This window comes from Bufo bufo, chromosome 6 (genome assembly GCF_905171765.1).
Source record: "Bufo bufo chromosome 6, aBufBuf1.1, whole genome shotgun sequence".
Taxonomy (NCBI): domain Eukaryota; kingdom Metazoa; phylum Chordata; class Amphibia; order Anura; family Bufonidae; genus Bufo; species Bufo bufo.
In genome coordinates, this window is record NC_053394.1 from 135520454 (window position 1) to 135542561 (window position 22108).

Consider the following 22108-nt stretch of genomic DNA (forward strand, 5'->3'; position numbering starts at 1 on the left):
GGGTCAGTAATGGTGAGGGGTGGCATTTCTTTGGAGGGCCGCACAGCCCTCCATGTGCTCGCCAGAGGTAGCCTGACTGCCATTAGGTACCGAGATGAGATCCTCAGACCCCTTGTGAGACCATATGCTGGTGCAGTTGGCCCTGGGTTCCTCCTAATGCAAGACAATGCTAGACCTCATGTGGCTGGAGTGTGTCAGCAGTTCCTGCAAGACGAAGGCATTGATGCTATGGACTGGCCCGCCCGTTCCCCAGACCTTAATCCAATTGAGCACATCTGGGACATCATGTCTCGCTCTATCCACCAACGTCACGTTGCACCACAGACTGTCCAGGAGTTGGCAGATGCTTTAGTCCAGGTCTGAGAGGAGATCCCTCAGGAGACCGTCTGCCACCTAATCAGGAGCATGCACAGGCGTTGTAGGGAGGTCATACAGGCACGTGGAGGCCACACACACTACTGAGCCTCATTTTGACTTGTTTTAATGACATTGCATCAAAGTTGGATCAGCCTGTAGTATGTTTTTCCACTTTAATTTTGAGTGTGACTCCAAATCCAGACCTCCATGGGATGAAAAATTTGATTTCCATTTTTTAATTTTTGTGTGATTTTGTTGTCAGCACATTCAACTATGTAAAGAACAAAGTATTTCAGAAGAATATTTAATTAATTCAGATCTAGGATGTGTTATTTTTGTGTTCCCTTTATTTTTTTGAGCAGTGTATTAATCCTCATTCTGTTTGTGAATTAGGAAGCTCACGATGAACAAATCTGCATGGAATTGCATGAGGACACAAGATGATTTTGAATTATTAGATGACTATATGATATATTTTAAGAGTAAGATGTTGAAGGCGGGTAAGTAGGAGGACTAGCTAACCATGACACTGGGTTCAGTGGTTATGTATTTACAGCTTTATGTTTCCTGCTGATATCTCATCTCTGGTTTCTCTTTTCCTCATGTAGTGTTGTGTACTGGCTTAGATGTTACACCACCTCTAAGTTCTAAGGTAAGTCTCAGGTCCCATGCCGTCTTGCTTGCCTCATGACTGACTAGTCAGGTTGTGGGCACTGTGGAAGTGAGCTAGTGGAGCAGTGCGTTAGGTGCAGGTTTACAATCAGAAAATCCGCACAGATTTCCATGAGGATTTCTTTTGTGTTTCCGCACCAAAACACGCATATGTTACTTGCGTTTTTGGTGTGGTTTTACGTCGTTTTGCCACAGATGTCACCATTAAAAAGGCTTAATTCTGCACAAAAGATAAAAAAATCTGTACGGCAGGTCAGTTTCCACACGGAGAGAAAACAGCAAAGCGTAATCTGCAACGTGTACAGGTAGCCTTACATAACCCTTCCTGTGTTTGTCCTGTCCATTACAGTGGGAAATTGAAGTTACCTATACGTGTGTTCAAGCATGTTGGAATTAATAGTCCAGCCCAGTCCATGATTAATGGGATGAATGGCTACAGCAGTTATGGTGTGTTTATGACCAGCTATGGAGTCTAAGTGCAGCTCTATAGGATACAAGAGGCTCTACTATAGACTCTATAGTCAGCAAATGGGAAACTTTAGTTTGTGTACAATGATCCTTTTTGGCTGCTGTTTACATATTCTTTTCAGTGCGTTTTTACTCTGTGTGTTATGTTGGAAAAAACAACTTCAGCAAGCAGGCTGGTTACAGTTGTTATTATGGTGTTATCTTTATTATAATTTTATGTCCATATCTATGATATTTTAACTCATTAATCCATAAATGCCATAAAATAAGATAAAATGAGTCACTAGGTTTCAATGGTACTTGCACTGCTGGTCTCCCGACATGAAGTGGGTTCTTCACAAATGTAAAATGTTAGTATAGTGGGACCGCGCTGCTCCTCATTCACACACAGAGCGTTTTTCCACGAATGCAGGTATTCACTTTATTTGGCCCAAGACAGACACCCTTCAGTTGAATCGCAGTGTACTTCTACGCAGATTGAATCCCAGCATATCTATGCTGGATCGTCGTAGGCTCCTCTGCAAGACCCACTAAAGGTGCTGAAAGACCCACTAATGACAGACACACAAGGTGCATTTATCTTGAGGTCCGTAGAGTACTGTCTAGACCACAACTATTTCTGGTTTGATGGTAACTTCTATGTCCAATGCAGCGGAACGGCGATGGGTGCGAAATTCGCACCCAGTTTCGCAAACATTTTTATGGGAGCATGGGAGGAGGAGAACATTACCCCGATACTAGGAAAGAAAATTTATGGAGGTGAATTGCGGGTATGGAGGATATTCATCGACAAATGCCTTTTAATCTGGGTGGGAGAAAAAAGGGGGCTGGAAACACTCATCCAGAATTTGAATGAGAACAACTGGAATTTGTTCTTTACCAGTAATAGAAGCAATGTGGAGGTTAATTTCCTAGATCTCTGTATTTCTTTGGAAAATGGAAAGTTGACTACGAGACGTGAATGCATATATTGATAGGACTGGTTGCCATTATGGTGTATGGCTAAATAATATTCCAAAAGGGCAGTTTAAAAGAATAGCACGTAACTGTACAAAAATAGAAGATTACAGGAAGCAGAGTAAAGTGATTAAAGAAAGGTTTGTGGAAAAGGGATATGAGGAGGAGGAGTTGGAAGAGTGCCGAAATAATTTTGAGGTCTGTAAAACAGAGGGTGAATGTGGAAAAAAGAATAAGAAGGAGAGGGATTTCCGTTTCATGTTCATGACGCAATACAATGCCAATGCAGGGTTCTTGAAAAATGCGCTTAAAAGAAATTGGGCAACACTGAAGAACGACCCCATTCTGGGGAAAGAGATACCTAGGAGGCCAGAAATCATATTTAAGAAGGCCCCTAATTTGAACACATGCCTAGTACACAGCGCAATCTCGACTGTCCCCCAAAAAAACGATACGCAGAAGTTCACATGGTGCGGCTTTTGTATAGGCTGCAAAAACAGAATCTTGAAAGAGAGAACGCAGCATGTGGGGGTAGTAAAGTCCACAGTAAGTGGACAAGAGTTCAAAGTGAAAGGGGGTCTGTCCTGTAAGAATGAGGGGGTGATATACGAACTGGAGTGCCCTTGTGGCCTCCAGTACGTAGGAAGGACCCTCAGGAAACTGGAAGTTGGAATACAGGAGCACAATCGTAACATCAAAAAAGGTCTAACTACACATAGTGTTTCTATGCATTTTAAAGAGCAACCTGAAAAGAGCCCCAGGGGTTTGAAATTCGTGGAAGTGGAACTGGTTAAACCCCATTGGCGGGGTGGGGACCCAGTCATGCAAATAAACAGAAGAGAGATTGAATGGATATGCAAACTAAGTACTCAATATGTGAGAGAGAATCTAAATCGCACATCCTCATTACTATGCTTTTGATATAACAACAGTTTTAAATTTCAGCATGATAAAACATGGCTATACAGCACTATTATCAATCTATTGCTATGCACTATTAGGAGGCATTAGTATACAGTTTGATCAAAGAGCATAGGCCCACTTACCGCGACAAGGTTGCCTCTTTAAGTGGGGATCTACTCTAACTTTGGCGCGGCACTGTGCTGCACTGGGCAGCCATGTTTTATCATGCTGAAATTTAAAACTGTTGTTATATCAAAAGCATAGTAATGGGGATGTGCGATTTAGATTCTCTCTCACATATTGAATACAAACTAAGTACCCTTCAACCTAAAGGGATGAATATTGAATTCGACCTTAAGCCCTGATTAGTTTGAATGCATTTGGAATATTGGCATTGTAGTGCGCCGGAGCAATGAAAGTGTATAGTAACAAATTGTCCAGCAGGGGGAGGGAACATACCTAGACGTGGGAATTCATGAATGAAGCACTTGGTAGTCAGTCATTGGTTGACCTAGCCGTGTTTGTAATACAATTCCCAATAGGAAGAGTCAGCATGAAAAAATGATATAACTGCGATAATCTGTATGTGGATTTATGTAAGATGAATGGAATGTGTTTTTATTAGTGTTTTAAGTGTTTTATTTGGAATATGAGCATTTTGGAGAAATCCTTTGTGCAATTGGATGGGCAATATAATTATCAGCTGTGCCATGTGGGAGGAAGGGGGATAAATATCCGCCTACCCTAGGCGTGGTAGATTCTCGCCCCTGGCGAAGCTATATGTGAAACCCGGGTCGGGCTGTGCGGAAAGAATATTGCTATATTGATATGCTGTTAAACCATTTTACTTCTGTGAGTATAATAAAGCAGGATTTTAATTGTGCCGGAGGTACTCTCACTATTGTGCGGTTTATGACATCTTGCAGAGGAGCCTACGACGATCCAGCATAGATATGCTGAGATTCAATCTGCGTAGAAGCACACTGCGATTCAACTGAAGGGTGTCTGTCTTGGGCCAAGTAAAGTGAATACCTGCATTCGTGGAAAAACGCTCTGTGTGTGAATGAGGACCAGCGCGGTCCCACTATACTAACACAACCCATAAATGCCCACTGCTCAACTAAGTAAAAAAAAGCTATATCTAATAACATGCATTATGTATTTATGTGTTCATGGGGTGTTCCCAAAATAACAGCTGGGAATGTTTGTAAATGAAAGAAAATAGCCACTCCCTTTTTAAAAGTAGTTCCTATCCCTGCTGTTCATGTGCCGCTCGAAGAATGAATGGCTGCAGCGGTGCACATGACCATGTACAGGGGCGTCATACTTCCGATCCAGCAGGGACTGGAAGCAGCAAGAATTAGGGCCCTTGGTGATGGAATAGTACAGGTTTCAAGAGGTGAGTGATTTCTTCTCTTTATTTTACATGGTGCTTGATGGTAATTCATTTTGGTTTGGGGGCTGGACAACCCCTTTAAAGCCTCATTAACACGTCCGTGTCCGTGCGGAAATCCGTGAGCAGGTGGTCAGTGATGCATCTGTGAAGGATCCGTGTTGGGTCCGTGTGTCCGTTTTTTGCTGTCCGTGTTGCATCTATGGTTTTCACAGACCCATAGACTATAATGGACGTGATGGATCCATGAACACGGACAAAATAGAGCATGCATCCGTGCTAAAAACACTGATCCACGGACCGTGCTAAAACACGGATGTCTGAATACACACATTAAAATTAATGGGGACGTGTGCTGTCCGTGAAACACTGACGTGTGAATGAGGCTTAAGAAGTTAAACAGGCCATCAGACCCCTGATAATTGATACACAACCACTGCTGTTCAGGACCCTGGGGAACTTGGGCGATCATCCCTATGGTAGCTGTACTTGCTGCCATTGCTGTTCACGTTGTCCAGTAAGGTTTGTCCATTGGTTTGCAGGATCCCAGGTAAACGGAATACTTGTGGCAAATGTTTAGTTCTGAAGACAGCTCCAAATAGGATTTTTCTCTTGGACCTTTGGGGTCCACTATGGCACCAGAGACTGGGCCCACCGGAGGATCCTCCTTGTGGTAGATCTGTTGGTAGCCATTGGTGTTCAGGACTCCAGGTGCGCTTGGTGACAGTAGCTGTCAGAGCTATAACGGTGCTGTCAACTTTTCCAGGTTCAGAAACATACTTGATTAATGGTCACATTGAAGTTTTGACATCAGGAGATAAAGCAAGGATTTGTATTCATTTTGGGGAAGTGGCCCTTTAAGTGATGTATTTTGTGCTGTCTGGAGTTGTCCCTCACCCGTCAGTTCCGCATTTATAGAAGGAAGCTCATTTCATGTAAATGCAGCTCTTGAAAAGAGAAGTTACATACACTCGAGCATTCAGCCATTCCAACAAGGTGTCACTTTTGACCTGTGCTGTTGACTCTTGCCACATCCTATTCATTCCTTCTAGGGAAACATGAATTGGAACCATTAGTGGTTTGGCGAATAGTCGTCTTTGGCGCTGCAGCCATCACCTCTTCCCTGCACTCACTTTATCTTGGACCATCAACGGTGCTATCAGCATGGGCTGCATAAAGTCCAAATCATCTGCAAGTGTGCCAGTCAAAACATGGGAAGTCATACCCAAGACAGAACCTGGGCATTATGTCAAAGATCCCACATCTCCCAATGGAGCAGTGAGTACATAATATTACACAAACTAGATATTTACTGTATTATTATACTGTATACACTATAACTAGATATTTACTGTATTATACTGTATACACTATACCTCGAGATACTATTACACTGTATACACTATACCTAGTTATATACTGTATTATTACACTGTATACACTATACCTAGTTATATACTGTATAATTACACTGTATAATCTATACCTAGTTATATACTGTATTATTACACTGTATACACTATACCTAGTTATATACTGAATTATTACACTGTATACACTATACCTAGTTATATACTGTATAATTACACTGTATAATCTATACCTAGTTATATACTGTATTATTACACTGTATACACTATACCTAGTTATATACTGTATTATTACACTGTATAGGCGATAACTAGATATATGCTGTATTACACTGTACATGCTAGAACTATGTATACTGTATTACACTGTGTACACTATACCTAGATATATACTGTATTATTACACTGTGTACACTATACCTAGATATATACTGTATTACACTGTATAGACTATACCTAGATATATACTGTATTATTACACTGTGTACACTATACCTAGATATATACTGTATTACACTGTATAGACTATACCTAGATATATACTGTATTATTACGCTGTATGCATTACATCTAGATATATATATATTCAACATCCAGCATAGAGGCAGGGCAGAGCGCTGGTTGCAGAGTGCTATTGCATTTGTGTTTTTACATCTAGATATATACCTTAGATTAAACTGTATACTCTAACTAGTTACGGTATATACTGTATCATTACACTGTATACGCTATACTTATGTACTGTATTACTCTATATACACTATATCTAGATATATTCTGTATTATTACACTGTATACACTATACCTAGATATATACTGTATTATTACACTGTATAATCTATGCCTAGTTATACTGTATTATTACACTGTATAGGCGATAACTAGATATATGCTGTATTATTACACTGTATATTCTACAACTAGATATATACTGTATTACACTGTATATGCTAGAACTATATATATATACTGTATTACTACACTGTATACACTATACTTAGTTATATACTGTATTATTACATTGTATAAACTATGACTAGATATTTATTATTACACTGTATACATGGAGTATAGTATAACTAGATATAGAATATATAATTCTACTGTATTCTTGGTGTATGGTATAAATAGATATAAATATATAATTACACTCTATATTTGGTGTATTGTATGACTAGATATATAATGAATAATTAGACTGTATTCTTGGCTTACGGTATAGCTAAATAGCATATTACACTATATAAGCTGTAACTAGAAATATGCTACATTATTAAGTTGTAAATGCAATAACTTGATATATGGCGTACTATTACAGTGTATTGTATAACTAGATATGAAGCATTATTATATGGTATATGCTAGAACTAGATTTATGGTATATCACACTGTATATGCTAGAACTAGATATATTATTAAACTGTAAATGCCATAAGTAAATATTTAATATATTTTTATACTGTATGCATGGAGTTTGCCACAACTAGCTATTTAATATATCATTATACTGTATACATGTTATAACTAGATATTTAGTGTACACAATAAGTAGATATACAGTAAATTATTACACTACAATGTTCTTTTACTATATACATTATATGTAGATCTCTACTATATTATTACACAGTAAACACTATAACTAGATATTTAGTGTATTACACTGTATGCACAGTAACTAGATATACAGTATTAGGGTTAAGTGATTAATCAAATTAAAGGGGTTTATTCCATGACAACTTATCCCCTGTCAGTAGGATAGGGCATAAGTGTTTGACTAGCAGAGGTCTGGCTGCTGGGACCCTCACCATTCACTAGAACGGGGACCCCTGTGTTTTGAATAGAGCAGCGGACTCGGATTCAACTCTGTGGGACTGCCAGAGATAACCAAGCACTGCAATTACAGCCTAAGGGCTCATGCACACGGATGTATTTTCTTTCCGTGTCCGTTCCGGTTTCTTTTATACGGAACCATTTATTTCAATGGGTCCGCAAAAAAAAATGGAAGTTACCGTATTTTCGTTCCGCAAAAAAAAAAAAAAAATGTCCTATTATTGTCCGCATTATGGACAAGGATAGTACTGTTCTATTAGGGGCCAGCTGTTCCGTTCCGCAAAATACGAAATGCACATGGACGTCATCCGTATTTTTTGCGGACCGCAAAATACATACGGTCGTGTATGAGGCCTTATAGTGATTAGACTATAATGCACTTATATACAAGGCATCCCAGTGCATTCTAAAAGTGATCGCATTCTGATGTTCCATTATAGGACAAAAAAAATGTAGAATTTAAGGTTAATAAAGTTTATATAAAAACACACATGCACACATATGATACTGACTAGAGATTAGCGAATTTCATATTTTGAAATTTGTTCACGTTTCGTTTGGTGGTAAAAGCAGAATTGCGTTATGGATTCCGTTACCACGGACCATAAAGAAATTCTATAACAGAATGCATATCGGAATGCCTTTAGAGGCATTCCGTTATTCATTCCGTCATAATAGAAGTCTATGGCCTGCATAACGAATCTGTCCCGTTTCCGTTATGCAGGGGAGTCCTCTCCTGCATAACAGAAACGGGACGGATCCGTTATGCAGGCCATAGATTTCTATTATGACGGAATGAATAACGGAATGCCTCTAAAGGCATTCCGATATGCATTCTGCTATAGAATTTCTTTATGGTCCGTGGTAATATAACATGAAATTCGCTCATCTCTAATACTGACACATTTGTCACAAACCATTTAATGAAAATAAGTTACGGTATTTAACCCACCCGGTGAACGACATATTCCCATCTCAAAAAAATAAACAATTTAATAAGTTCCATGTACCCCACAATGGTATCAATAAAATAATTTTTTTTCAAAACACACAAAAAAAAAGGAAGTTAATTATGTATCTACCCCAAAATGTTATTATTAAAAAATACAACTTGTCCTGCAAATAAACAACTACATTAACAAAAAAAAAAAAAAAAAAGTTATGACTGTCTGAATGCGACAACGCAATATAAAAATCTTATGGCCTTAGCACCTAAATAGCCCTTTAGGAGATAACTAATTGATTGGTGGGAGTCCGACCACTGGGACCCCATAGGGCTCCCAGAGAAAAGAAAAGGAGAAAAAAACTGAAAATGGAGATTAAAATTGATAATCATCTTCAAATTAGAAAAAAAATTAGATTTTAATTTTAGGCAATATCTCCCAGCCATAATATTTACAGTGTATTATTACCGTATTTTTCGCCCTATAAGACGCACCGGCCCATAAGACACACCTAGGTTTTTGGGGAGGAAAATAAGAAAAAAAATATTTTTAACCAAAAGGTGTGCTTTTGGTGGGTTTGGAACTAATGGTGGTCTGTGGATGGCACTATTACTGGGGATCTGTGAAGGACACTGTAATGGGGGGATCTGTGGATGACGGACACTGTAATGGGGGGATCTGTGGATGACGGACACTGTAATGGGGGGATCTGTGGATGACGGACACTGTTATGGGGGATCTGTGGATGACGGACACTGTTATGGGGGGATCTGTGGATGACGGACACTGTAATGGGGGGATCTGTGGATGACGGACACTTATGGGGGATCTGTGGATGACGGACACTGTTGTGGGGGGATCTGTGGCTGGCACTGTTACAGGGGGATCTGTGGCTGGCACTGTTACAGGAGGGATCTGTGGATGGCACTGTTATGGGGGATCTGTGGGTGGCACTGTTATATATGTGCCATCCACAGACCCCCCACCCCATAACAGTGCCATCCACAGACCCTCCCAGCCCATAACTGTGCCATCCACAGAAGTTCCCCATAAAACTGTCATCCACAGATCTTCCCCCCGCCGCTCCAGTATACAAATATAAAATGTCTTATTCAATTAAAAGTGATTACACATGCCCCCCAACTCCTAATAGTACCTTACATCCTAACAGGTTCTGGACAACCCAGGCAGGCAGGCCGGGCGGCCGGCGCATCACTCACTGACGTCACTTCGCCGCCTGCTTCATCCATAAAGTAGGCGGCGCAGGCACGTGACATCAGGGAGTTACGATGCCGCCCGCCCGGCCTGCGTGCCTGCATTCTACTGAAGCTGTTAGGATGTACGGTAATAATAGGAGTGAGGGGGCATGTGTAATCAGTTTTAATTAAATAAGACATTTTATATTTGAATATTGCAGCACTGGAGCGGCGGGGCTATAGTACAGTGACTGCACCGCCCCGCCGCTATTGCCGGCCCCCAGCTCCTCCTCCCAGTCCCTCCCCGCTCGCTCATACATCGCAGCCTGCGATGTAAAACTGTCAGCATTCGCCCCATAAGACGCAGGGGCTTCCCCCCCCCCATTTTGGGGGGAGAAAAAGTGTGTCTTATGGGGCAAAAAATACGGTACTTCCTATCTGCTATAACTAGATGTAGTGTGTATTACACTGCAAATTATATATAATATATCATTACACTATAAGGCCTCTTGCACACAAATGTTTTTTTTTCTCGATTCCGTTCCGTTTTTGCGGTTTCTGTTTGCGGTCCGTATGCGGAACCATTAATTTCAATGGTTCAGCAAAAAAAACGGAATGTACTCCATATGAATTCCATTTCCGTATTTCCGTTTAAAGATAGAACATGTCCTATTATTGCCCACAAATCACGTTCCGTGGCTCCATTCAAGTCAATGGGTCCACAAAAAAAACTGAATGCATACGGAATGCATTTGTATGTCTTCCGTATCCGTTCCGTTTTTGCGGAACCATCTATTAAAAATTATATGCCCAGCCAAATTTTTTCCATGTAATTACTGTATACTGTATATGCCATACGAGACCATCTATTGAAAATTTTATGCCCAGCTCAATTTTTTAATGTACTTACTGTTTAAATATTATTGTATGCTTCCATTTCCGTTTGCGATCCGCAAAAAACTGATCAAAAACGGAAACCAAACGGAACGATAGCGTGAACAGAAACACTACTGAAACAAAAAAACGGACTGCAAAACCATACGGTCGTGTGCAAGAGGCCTAAATGTGATTTCTAGATATATAGTATATCACTATAAACACTGTATAACTGATATAACTGGATGTATAGTATATTATTATACTATATACAATAGATTTATATTGTACAGTAGACACTATGGTGAAAATGTATTCATATGCTGGAGTAAGACTTGCCAAATTCTTTATGAGGCACAGACACAATAACTTCGGTGCATCTTCTGACTGTGAGCTGGCATACATTAGTGCTATAACTTACTTAAAGGGGATGTCTCACTTCAGAAAATGGCGTTTATCATGTAGACAAATTGAATACAAGGCACTTACTAATGTATTGTTATTATCCATATTGTCTCCTTTGCTGGATAGATACATTTTTGTATCATATTATACACTGCTAGTTTCCATGGTAACGACTAGAGGTGAGCGAATCGACTTCGGATGGAACATCCGAAGTCGATTCGCATAAAACTTAGCTCTAATACTGTACGGAGCAGAAGCACCGTACAGTTTTAGAATGTATTGGCTCCGATGAGCCAAAGTTATTGCTTTGCGAAGTCTCGCGAGATTTTGCGCAATAACTTCATAAATTAATTTGTACTGTAAAAACTCGGGTTCGGTTCCAAGTGGTACCTTGGAACCGAAGCCGAGTTCGGGAAATGTTTTTTTACAGTACAAATTAATTTATGAAGTTATTGCGCAAAATCTCGCGAAGCAATAACTTTGGCTCATTGGAGCCAATACATTCTAATACTGTACGGAGCTCCTGCTCCGTACAGTATTAGAACAACGTTTTATGCAAATTGACTTCGGACATTTCATCCGAAGTCGATTCGCTCATCCCTAGTAACGACCTTCCAGCAATTCAGTAGCGGTGGCCGTTCTTGCACACTATAGAAGAAAGTGCTGGACTATGCGCACTCCCGCGGTCTCGGCCACCAGAGAGGCCAGCAATTTTCCTATAGTGTGCGAGCATGGCCACTGCTGCTGGATTGCAGGGTGGTCATAACCATGGAAACAAGCAGTGTATAATGTGATGGAAAAATGTATCCAGCCAGCAAAGGAGGCAATGTGGACAATCACAATACATTAGTAAGTGCCTTGCATTCACTTTCTCTACACTAAAAATGTCATTTGCTGAAGTTAGACAACCCCTTTAAGTTTCTTGGGTAAATCTGTTGGGCCACAGGAGACCGTCTCCTCCTGTTAAGCCCCACTCACATTGTTCAACATTATCAAAAATGACATAAAAATAAAAGACACAAATTGCACAGAACTATAGTGTGTGCCAAAAGTTGTGACTTTTTTTTTTACCCAAACACTGAGGGGGAAACATCGCATAATAAATGTGCCCTATAATTGTATAACTTGTTATATATTATACTATTATGGTGTAAACTCCATAAGATAAAATATTATCATGTTGTAAAAACTATGACGGTCATTTATTATTTGGAGGGAATACGGTGGCTCTCCTGTGTGGGCAATATGCAAGGTGCACGTGTCTAAGCTGACTCACCCAGTCAGAAAAGGCAGGCGTATAGGCACATAGGAAGACAGGCACTCTCTATGAGGTCACCAGCAGATATCAACAAAGGACAAGGGATAGTGCGTATATGGTAAAAACTATATTTATTTGGGTAGTAATAAAAACGTTATCAATATAGGTCACTCCCAATGTACGGGGAGAGGAGTGGGTGGTGTAAAATAGATGAATGGATAAATGAATAAAGAAAAATAAAAATAATGTAAAAATGTGATGATAAAACACCCTGTATTGGGCTATAAGTCCAGAATCATGGTATGTAGAACTTTAAATATTAGACAAATATAGTCAATAGTCTGAGATGGATTCAGTTGATTAAAATAAGTAAAAAGTTAGTACAAAAATCTAAATTGTGACAGGTTTAAAAGAATATATCAGCAGCATTTCAGATCCGATGTATGTGTATACACAGCTATGCGAAAGTGCCTGGTGGCGTCCCACCTAAAATTGGCTATCTGGTCGCTGTTACTTACCTTTCTGGAGGATCGTCGGTTCTTCTATGTGGGTGTCTCTGCGCAGGATCCTCTGTGTGCTGTGGATGCTTAGTGCGGTTATGGATAGACGGGGCCGGCAGCGCGGTTGCAGATGGATGCGATGACCGCGAAGGGCTGCTGTTTGTGGATCGGTCTGTCGGTGCGAATGTTGCTGTCTTTTCCTCTGGTCAGAGGGCTGCTGACTGTGTCTGGCGTTCTTGCCACGTGCGGCAGTTTAGCGCGCGCTTTAATTCCCGGTGTTGTCAATGGATGGAGGCAGCCTGATGGTGCAGGGGAGTTTGGAAGCGCTTCCCAGGGCTTGGATATCTGCTGGTGACCTCATATAGAGTGCCTGTCTTCCTATGTTCCTATAGGTCATTTATTATACTGAAATACACCTATATTAGACGTATTTCAGGCGCAGATTGCAGATCTGCAACTTTTCCCTGCTCATGTCAGGTCTAACAAAAAGTGGGCATGGTATGGGCGGGGATGGGCTGGCCTCATTTACCATTTTCTACGCCTGTTTTAGGCGTAGAAGAAAGTCTAAATGTAAGACAGCTCGGACGCTGGCTTACGTTTAGAACTGGCGGAGGATCCGCCGAAGTTATGAAGAGGCCTGCGCCTCTTCGTAACTTCGGCGGAACCACCGCCAGCTTAGGGACCGGCGTCTAAAATGCTGTTCCTAATAAATATGCTCCTATATCTAGAGCTCTAAAATGTTTTTGCACACTATATTTGGAGCATGGTATAACTAGATATATAATATAGCTGGTATAACTAGATATGTAGTATGTGTCCATATATTAGAGACATGCTATATGCTAGTACGTTATTGCAATTATACTATAAAAAAATATTGGGGAAGATTTATCAAATTGGTGTAAAGTAGAACTGGCTTAGTCGCCCATAGCAACCAATCAGATTTCTCCTTTCATTATCACAGCTCCTTTGGAAACTAAGAGGTGGAATCTGATTGGTTGCTATGGGTAACTGAGCCAGTTCTACTTTACACCAGTTTGATAAATCTCCCCCATAGTGTATATTACGCTGTATACATTGTATACACTATATTAAAAACATATTTTTACACGGTATATATGTAATTTGATACATATGCCAATTAACCTGAGAAGAGTCCTGTCCCTGACTCATCTCACGTACAGGACTCCCATCTCAGGTTAATTTGCATATGTATCAAATCGGGTTTTTTACACAATAAAAGCACACAGAGCTATGGGGACTGGGTATTGTGGATGTGCTAGAGGCCATCTAGCAACCCATGTCCTTATCTCTATACAAAGTCTGGTGCCATCGAGTAATGTCACGGACCAGCACAATTTATGATCATCACACCATATATATTTACTTTGCAATAGTAAAGGATTTCATGCTGTATCCAAGTTATAGCTCCACTGATTTTATCATAGGGCAAGGGTTCTCTGGATACTTCATGGCTATGCGTTGGGATAGGGGTATGCATTTTAACACCACTGACTAGGGTGTAGAAATTTGACACCAACAGAGGTTTGCATTCTGCCTCATCCATTTTGCATATCTTCAATGACATGCTTTGTGTGACATATTGTCTTGGTCCATCATTGTGTCAGGTTAGTGTTTTATCAAGCGTACAGAACAGCTGCTTAATGTCCCAGCGTTCAACAGAAGTTTCTCAGAAGAGGTGTGGGACTAAGAAACCACAAATGCAACGCTCCAACTTCCCCTTATTTAAAACTTGAGATAATGGGGCTTCAATTCATGTATCATCTATATTTGAACAATTTGCAGAAGCGTCAATCCGCAAGCTGCACAAAAGATCCACCATACACAATCATTGTATCTGGATTAGTTGTTCTCTAGTCCCTAGTCTGTGGTTTAATACCTAATTTACTGCTGTCCAATTGTTTACTGCCTCTCCATCTATATCCTGTAGTTCCTGATCTGGAGTTGTCCTAGTATTGGTGTCCAGTGGTTTAATCCCCAGTCCTGTTGCCTAGTGGTCTAGTATACCAGTGCTGGTGTCCAGTGGTTTAGTGGCCAGTGGTGTCATGCCCAAATATTTGAGTCCAGTGGTGTAGTGTCCCAGTATTGATGTCTAGTGGTTTAATTCCCCAGTTGTGGTGTCCACTGGTGTAGTGTCCCAGTACTGGTGTCCAATAGTTTAGTGACTAGTGGTATCACGTCCAAGTATTTGTGTCCAATGGTATAGTGTTCCAGTATTTATGTCATGGTTTAGAGTCCAGTAGTGTAATTTCCCAGTATTGGTGTCTAGTGGTTTGGTTCTCCAGTCCTGGTGTCCCATGGTTTAGCGTCCACTGGTGTAATATCCCATTATTAGTGTCCACTAGTTTAGTGTTCAATGGTGTAGTGCCCAAGTATTGGTGTCCAGTGGTGCGGTGTCCATTGGTGTAGCATCCCAGTATAGATGTTGTGGTCTAGTGTCTAGTGGTTTAGTTCTCCAGTCCTGGTGTCCCATGGTGTAGCGTCCACTGGTGTAGTACCCCAGTATTAGTGTGCATTGGTTTAGTGTCCAAGTATTGGTGTCCAGTGGTGCGGTGTCCATTGGTGTAGCATCCCAGTATAGATGTTGTGGTCTAGTGTCCAGTTCAGTAATCTCCCAATATTGGTGTCTAGTGGTTTAGATTCCAGTTAGGGTGTCCAGTGGTGTAGTGTCCCAGTATTGATGTCATGGTTTAGTTTCCAGTAGTAAAATGTCCCAGTATTAGTGTCCAGTGGTTTAGTGACCAGTGGTGCATTGTTCCAGTATTGGTGTCCATTGTTGTAGTGTTCCAGTATTAATGTTGTGGTTTAGTGTCCAGTTGTGTAATGTCCCAGTATGGTTTCGTTCCCCAGTAGTGGTTTTGTTCCCCAGTCCTGGTGTCCAGTGTTGTAGTGTCCCATGGTGTAGTATCCCAGTATTAGTAACAAGTGATATCATGTCCAAGTATTTGTGTCCAGTGGTGTAATGTCCCAGTATTGGTGTCTAGTGGTTTAGTTCTCCAGTCCTGGTGTCCCATGGTGTAGCGTCCACTGGTGTAGTACCCCAGTATTAGTGTGCATTGGTTTAGTGTCCAAGTATTGGTGTCCAGTGGTTTAGTGTCTATTGATGTAGTGTCTCAGTATTGGTGTCCAGTGGTTTAGTGTCTATTGATGTAGTGTCTCAGTATTGGTGTCCAGTGGGGTAGTGTCCCAGTATTAGTGTCCAGTGGTTTAACGCCCAGTGGTGTAGTATCCCAGTAATAGTGTCTAGTGGTTTAGTGCCCCAGTCCTGGCATCCAGCAGTGTAGTGTCCCTGTATTGCTGTAGTGGTTTAGTGCCCCAGTCCTGGTATCCGGCAGTGCCATGTCCCAGTATTGGTGTTGTAGTTTAGTGTTTAGTGGTGTCCAAGTATTGGTGTCCAACGGTTTAGTGTCCAGTGGTTAAGTGTTCCAGTATTGGTGACCCATGGTTTAGGGCCTAGTGGTGCAGTGTTCCACTATTGGTGAACAATGGTTTAGTGTCCAGTGGTGCAGTGTTCCATTATTGGTGGCCACTGGCTTAGTGAATAGTACCTATGAAATCCGCTGACCTGTTGGATGTGCTCTTGGCAGCTGAAGGCATCTGTGTTGGTTCCATATTTGTATGTGCCCGCATTGCTGAGAAAAATGATGTTGTAATATATGCAAAGGAGCCTCTAGGAGCAACAGGGGCATTGCCGTTACACCTTGCGGATCAGCTCTTTCTGCAACGGACGCGCCCTCTCCACTTTGATTGACAGGGCCAGGTGTGATGAAGTTTAGTGCGAGCACATATGAACATAGGATCAACACAGATGCCTTTAGCTGCCAAGCTCACGTGCAACAGGTCAGCCAGTTCAGGGGCGGACTGGGAACTTAAAGTGGTCCTGGAAAAAATAAATAAAAATGGCTCCATGTTTTAGGTGAGTCCAGAATGACAGAAGGTGGGGCAACACAAGTAGGCAGGGCCAACAGAAGTACTTGAGGCCAACAGTACTGTAGTGCAGCCCAAAATATCGCCCCAGCAGAACCAAATACCACAGTTTAGCACACAATACTGCTGCTCAAGTATTCAACTGTATCTCTGTCCTGAGGACGGCGATGCAGTTGAATTCAGGAGGACACCTGCACCCGCCGGCCAGGTGAATAAGTACCTGATGCTCCTAGCATTAATTAATGCTGAGAACATCAGACTGATATGAACCCGACCATAAGGGGGGCTTTGTGGTCCCCTGGGCATTGGCGCACCAGGAAATTTCCCTGTAGGGTCTATGGCCAGTCCGCTTCTGTGCCAGTTTCATAAGTACAAATCTGCTGACAGATGCCTTTTAAATGTCAGGTCCCGAAAATGAAACTGGGGAGGGGTATATTTGACCGCCTCTCCATTCTCAATAGCAAAAGGAGTAACTATCATCTGGCTTCTAGATGAAATACCTGAAATGTATTCATCAAGGGTCACAATTGAACTTTCACATACAAAACCCCATACAAAGCAGAAAACTAAGAATGGACACAATTCCTCCAAGCCTTTCCTGGTACTGCTGAGTAATGCGGTAGCAGACATTTATTTTAATACTTGATGAATCCCATTTCCTCATTCTCGCTGAACGCTCTCCCCCATTTACACAATATTCTTGACTTGCAAAAAGTGCAGATTTTACTTAACGATCTGCAGGGAAAATAAACCACTGTTCTGGAAATTCCCTAAATGCAGACGAAGTGAAGTGAAGTGACAAGTTTGCACAAAAGATATAGGAAGCTATTGCAATAAACCCGTATTACTTCATTCTATCTGTGAACGGAAGTTCTGACGCTTCCCCAAATTGTCGTGTAAATGCTCTCTACATCTTAAAACTGAGCCCTGAGCAATAATAATGAGTCTTCCAGACAGTCACCTAAAAATTCCACATAGTGACACTATTAGGGTCCATTCACACGTCCGTAACGTGTTTTACGGATCCGCAAAACACGGACACGGCAATGTGCGTTCCGCATTTTGTGGACTGCACATCGCTGGCACTAATAGAATATGCCTATTCTTGTCCGCAATTGCAGAATGAGGTGGCTCTACTAATCAATGGGGATGGGATGGTGCTCTATATCTCAGTGTGAACTCCACACACCAAAAGGTTAATACGAAAAGATAGTCAAGAAAGATATGGCACTCATATATCCGGAAGACCGCTCAAACATTTGATTTTATTATATTCAAATATTCTGCAGGTCACAAATTACTAAAAATCATGCATCTAAAATCAACATACAAGATACGTAAATTGTAGTAGAAATACACAATAAAACCATTAAAACGTCACTAAAATGACGATTATTATGTTAAAGGGAACCTGTCACCGGGATTTTGTGTATAGAGCTGAGGACATGGGTTGCTAGATGGCCGCTAGCACATCCGCAATACCCAGTCCCCATAGCTCTGTGTGCTTTTATTGTGTAAAAAAAAAAAAATTTGATACATATGCAAATTAACCTGAGATGAGTCCTGTCCCAGACTCATCTCACGTACAGGACTCATCTCAGGTTAATTTGCATATGTATCAAATCGGTTTTTTTACACAATAAAAGCACACAGAGCTATGGGGACTGGGTATTGCGGAAGTGCTAGCGGCCATCTAGTAACCCATGTCCTCAGCTCTATACCCAAAATCCCGGTGACAGGTTCCCTTTAAAGGCTGAGGAATTGGGTATTCGTTGAACCTATGTGCCTAGCAGCAAATGTAGTCAGGTCATCAAATCAAGGTGATCGTTCGGGCTGGATGTCGATCAGACCATCACCATATATTCGATAACCACAAAAATTCAATAACCGCAATTCACAATATGCTCTGGTTAACAGATAGAATAGTCATTCAAACCAGAATCTCGATTGGATGGTCACCAAATATTCGGCATTAATAATCGCCATTAAACATGTTGGAATGCATTTGTATAATTTTCCCAGATAGCAGGACGTGGTTTCAGTTCGATTATTGGCTGTGAGTTGCAGGTGTTGTATCGATCCAACACTATATATTTGGTCAGCTCACAAAGTCAATATTTCGTTATAGAAACACTGTATCAATTTCACAGATTAACTTGAATAATTCGGGATTCCAGCTCTCTGGTGGCGTCCCACCTCTTTATGAGCTGTACTACTCCCTTACCTCCAAAGCGCAAAAAAGCCTTTCCTCTGGTCTCTGCTGTTTCAGCGTCCCTCGTGCTTAAGTCCTGGGTTGCTCCAATTAGGGTGGAGTGGAACAGTGTAGCTCCAGGGAGTTCTTTAGCAGGCACGGGGCAATCTGTTCTCAGCCAGCAGATAAGAGAGGTGCAGGTCCTGGTGGTCTGTAGCGTACGCAGAAATGGTGGTATTAGAGGGTCCAAATTTCTCCCAGACGCCTTTCGAAGCCTTATGGGTTCTGACTTCTTCCTCAGTGGTAATCTGGAACCCACCTTACCACCTTTTTATATCCCATTTCCTGATTGAAATCCAGTGAAAACAAAATCCTGTCTTGGACCATGATAGCAGTTAAAGAGGACCTTTCACTACTCTACAAACTAAAAACTAACTATATCAGTGGGCAGAGCGGCGCCCAGGGGTCCCCCTGCACTTACTAGTATGTCTGGGCGCCGCTCATAGCCAGGCTGTGAGCTGTGCGCTGCGATTGGCCAGCGCTGCAGCAAGGGACACTCCTCATACAAAAAATCACTCCAGTACAGCAGAGGGAGCGCAGACACCGGAGCCTATACCGGGCGAACGGAGCGGCGCCCAGACATACTAGTAAGTGCAGGGGGACCCCTGGGCGCCGCTCTGCCCACTGATATAGTTAGTTTTTAGTTTGTAGAGTAGTGAAAGGTCCTCTTTAAATAGAAAGTCTGGACCGGATTTTGATGTACAAAGTCACTTTGATGTTATTAGTGTTGTTAATCAAAAATATTGCATCTATCCATGGTTTTTGACTAGCAGATCGATGTATTGTGTCAAAATCTTGCTTTTGGAGAAAAAAAAACACCAAAGAAAACAAAAAGAAAAAAATGCATGGTGCAGTAACGGTGCGTTTTTCATGCGTTTTTTCCCCCCCAATGCGTTTTTTGTCCAATGCTGCTGAAAAGACATTCCTAACAAACTGGATAAAGGATTTGAAGTTATCTTAAGGCCTCTCTCACACGGGCGTTGCTGAAAAATGCGCGGGTGCGTTGCGGGAAGTGCAATACATTGTAATGCGTTTTGCACTCGCGTGAGAAAAATCGTGCGTGTTTGGTACCCAAACCCGAACTTCTTCACAGAAGTTCGGGCTTGGGATCGGTGTTCTGTGGATTGTATTATTTTCCCTTATAACATGGTTATAAGGGAAAATAATAGCATTCTGAATACAGAATGAAAAGTAAAATAGCACTGGAGGGGTTAAAAAAAATAAAAAATAATTTAACTCACCTTAATCCACTTGATAGCGCAGCCGGCATCTGCTTCTGTATTCTTTTCTTTAGGACCTGGCTAAAGGACCTTCAATGACGTCACTCCGGTCATCACATGGTACGTCACATGATCTTTTACCATGGTGAATCACCATGGTAAAAGATCATGTGACGTACCATGTGATGACCGGAGTGACGTCATCCCAGGTCCTTAAACTATAGTTAATGCTCTCCACAGGTCCTATACAGTAAAAGAGTCAGACGGAGATGCCGGGCATCGCGAGCAAGTGGATTAAGGTGAGTTAAATGATTTTTTTTTTTTTTTAACCCCTCCAGCCCTGTTTTACTTAGCATTCTGTATTCAGAATGCTATTATTTTCCCTTATAACCATGTTATAAGGGAAAATAATAAGGTTCGGGTCTCCATCCCGATCGTCTCCTAGCAACCGTGCGCGAAAATCGCACCGCATCCGCACTTGCTTGCGGATGCTTGCGATTTTCACGCAACCCCATTCATTTCTATGGGGCCTGCGTTACGTGAAAAACGCACAAAGAGGAGCATGCTGCGATTTTCACGCAACGCAAAAGTGATGCGTGAAAATCACCGCTCGTGTGCACAGCCCCATAGAAATGAATGGGTCGGTATTCAGTGCGGGTGCAATGCGTTCACCTCCCGCATCGCATCCGCGCGGAATACTCGCTCGTGTGAAAGGGGCCTAATTCTTTCTCAAGATATACCCTTTTTTAGTTACTAAAATAATCCTCATCATGTGAATAATCACATAACTGATTTTAAAAATATACATGAATAGATAAAAGCATGTTAAAACTTTAATGATTAAAACTTAGTAGTTAGCTTTCGTAATTAAAACTTTCGGACTTATATGTGATGCGAAGGCTTGTTTTGATAATTATGAGAATATGGTTGATAACGAGGTGGGTGCTTTCCACCAAGGAACAGTCCAAGTTTGCACAAAAGATATAGGAAGCTATTGCAATAAACCCGTATTACTTCATTCTATCTGTGAACGGAAGTTCTGACGCTTCCGCAAATTGTCGTGTAAATGCTCTCTACATCTTAAAACGGAGCCCTGAGCAATAATAATGAGACTTCCAGACAGTCACCTAAAAATTCCACATAGGGACACTATTAGGGTCCATTCACACGTCCGTAACGTGTTTTACGGATCCGCAAAACACGGACACGGCAATGTGCGTTCCGCATTTTGTGGACCGCACATCGCCGGCACTAATAGAATATGCCTATTCTTGTCCGCAATTGCGGACAAGAATAGGACATGTTTTATTTTTTTTCGGGAACGGAATTGTGGACCCGGAAGTGCGGGTCCGCAATTCCGTATCCGGGCAGCACATCATGCTGCCCCATAGAAATGAATGGGTCCGCAATTCCGTTTCCCGAAAAATGCGGAACGAAATTGCGGACGTGTGAATGAACCCTTACCAGCATTGCTACTTCTCACTGGTGTATGTGCAAAGGGAAGTGCCAAATGCTATGGGTGTCAGAAAATAGCAATTGCAACCGTGGTTGTCACTC

At 41.6% G+C, this 22108-nt stretch overlaps 1 protein-coding gene across 2 annotated transcripts in view; it reads left to right on the plus strand.

The window, feature by feature from the left end:
* The first annotated feature begins 800 nt into the window (after window positions 1–800).
* HCK (HCK proto-oncogene, Src family tyrosine kinase) overlaps window positions 801–22108 on the plus strand; it is a 43001-nt gene continuing 21693 nt past the window's right edge. Inside the window, exons 1-3 of one of the 2 annotated variants that reach the window (XM_040435109.1) lie at window positions 801–857; window positions 966–1009; window positions 5803–6028. In XM_040435109.1, the coding sequence (XP_040291043.1) occupies window positions 5915–6028 (114 nt within the window). In that variant the 5' untranslated portion in view covers window positions 801–857; window positions 966–1009; window positions 5803–5914. Of the gene's footprint in view, window positions 858–938; window positions 1010–5802; window positions 6029–22108 lie in introns of those variants that run through there. The other variant, XM_040435108.1, reaches the window with a different exon arrangement.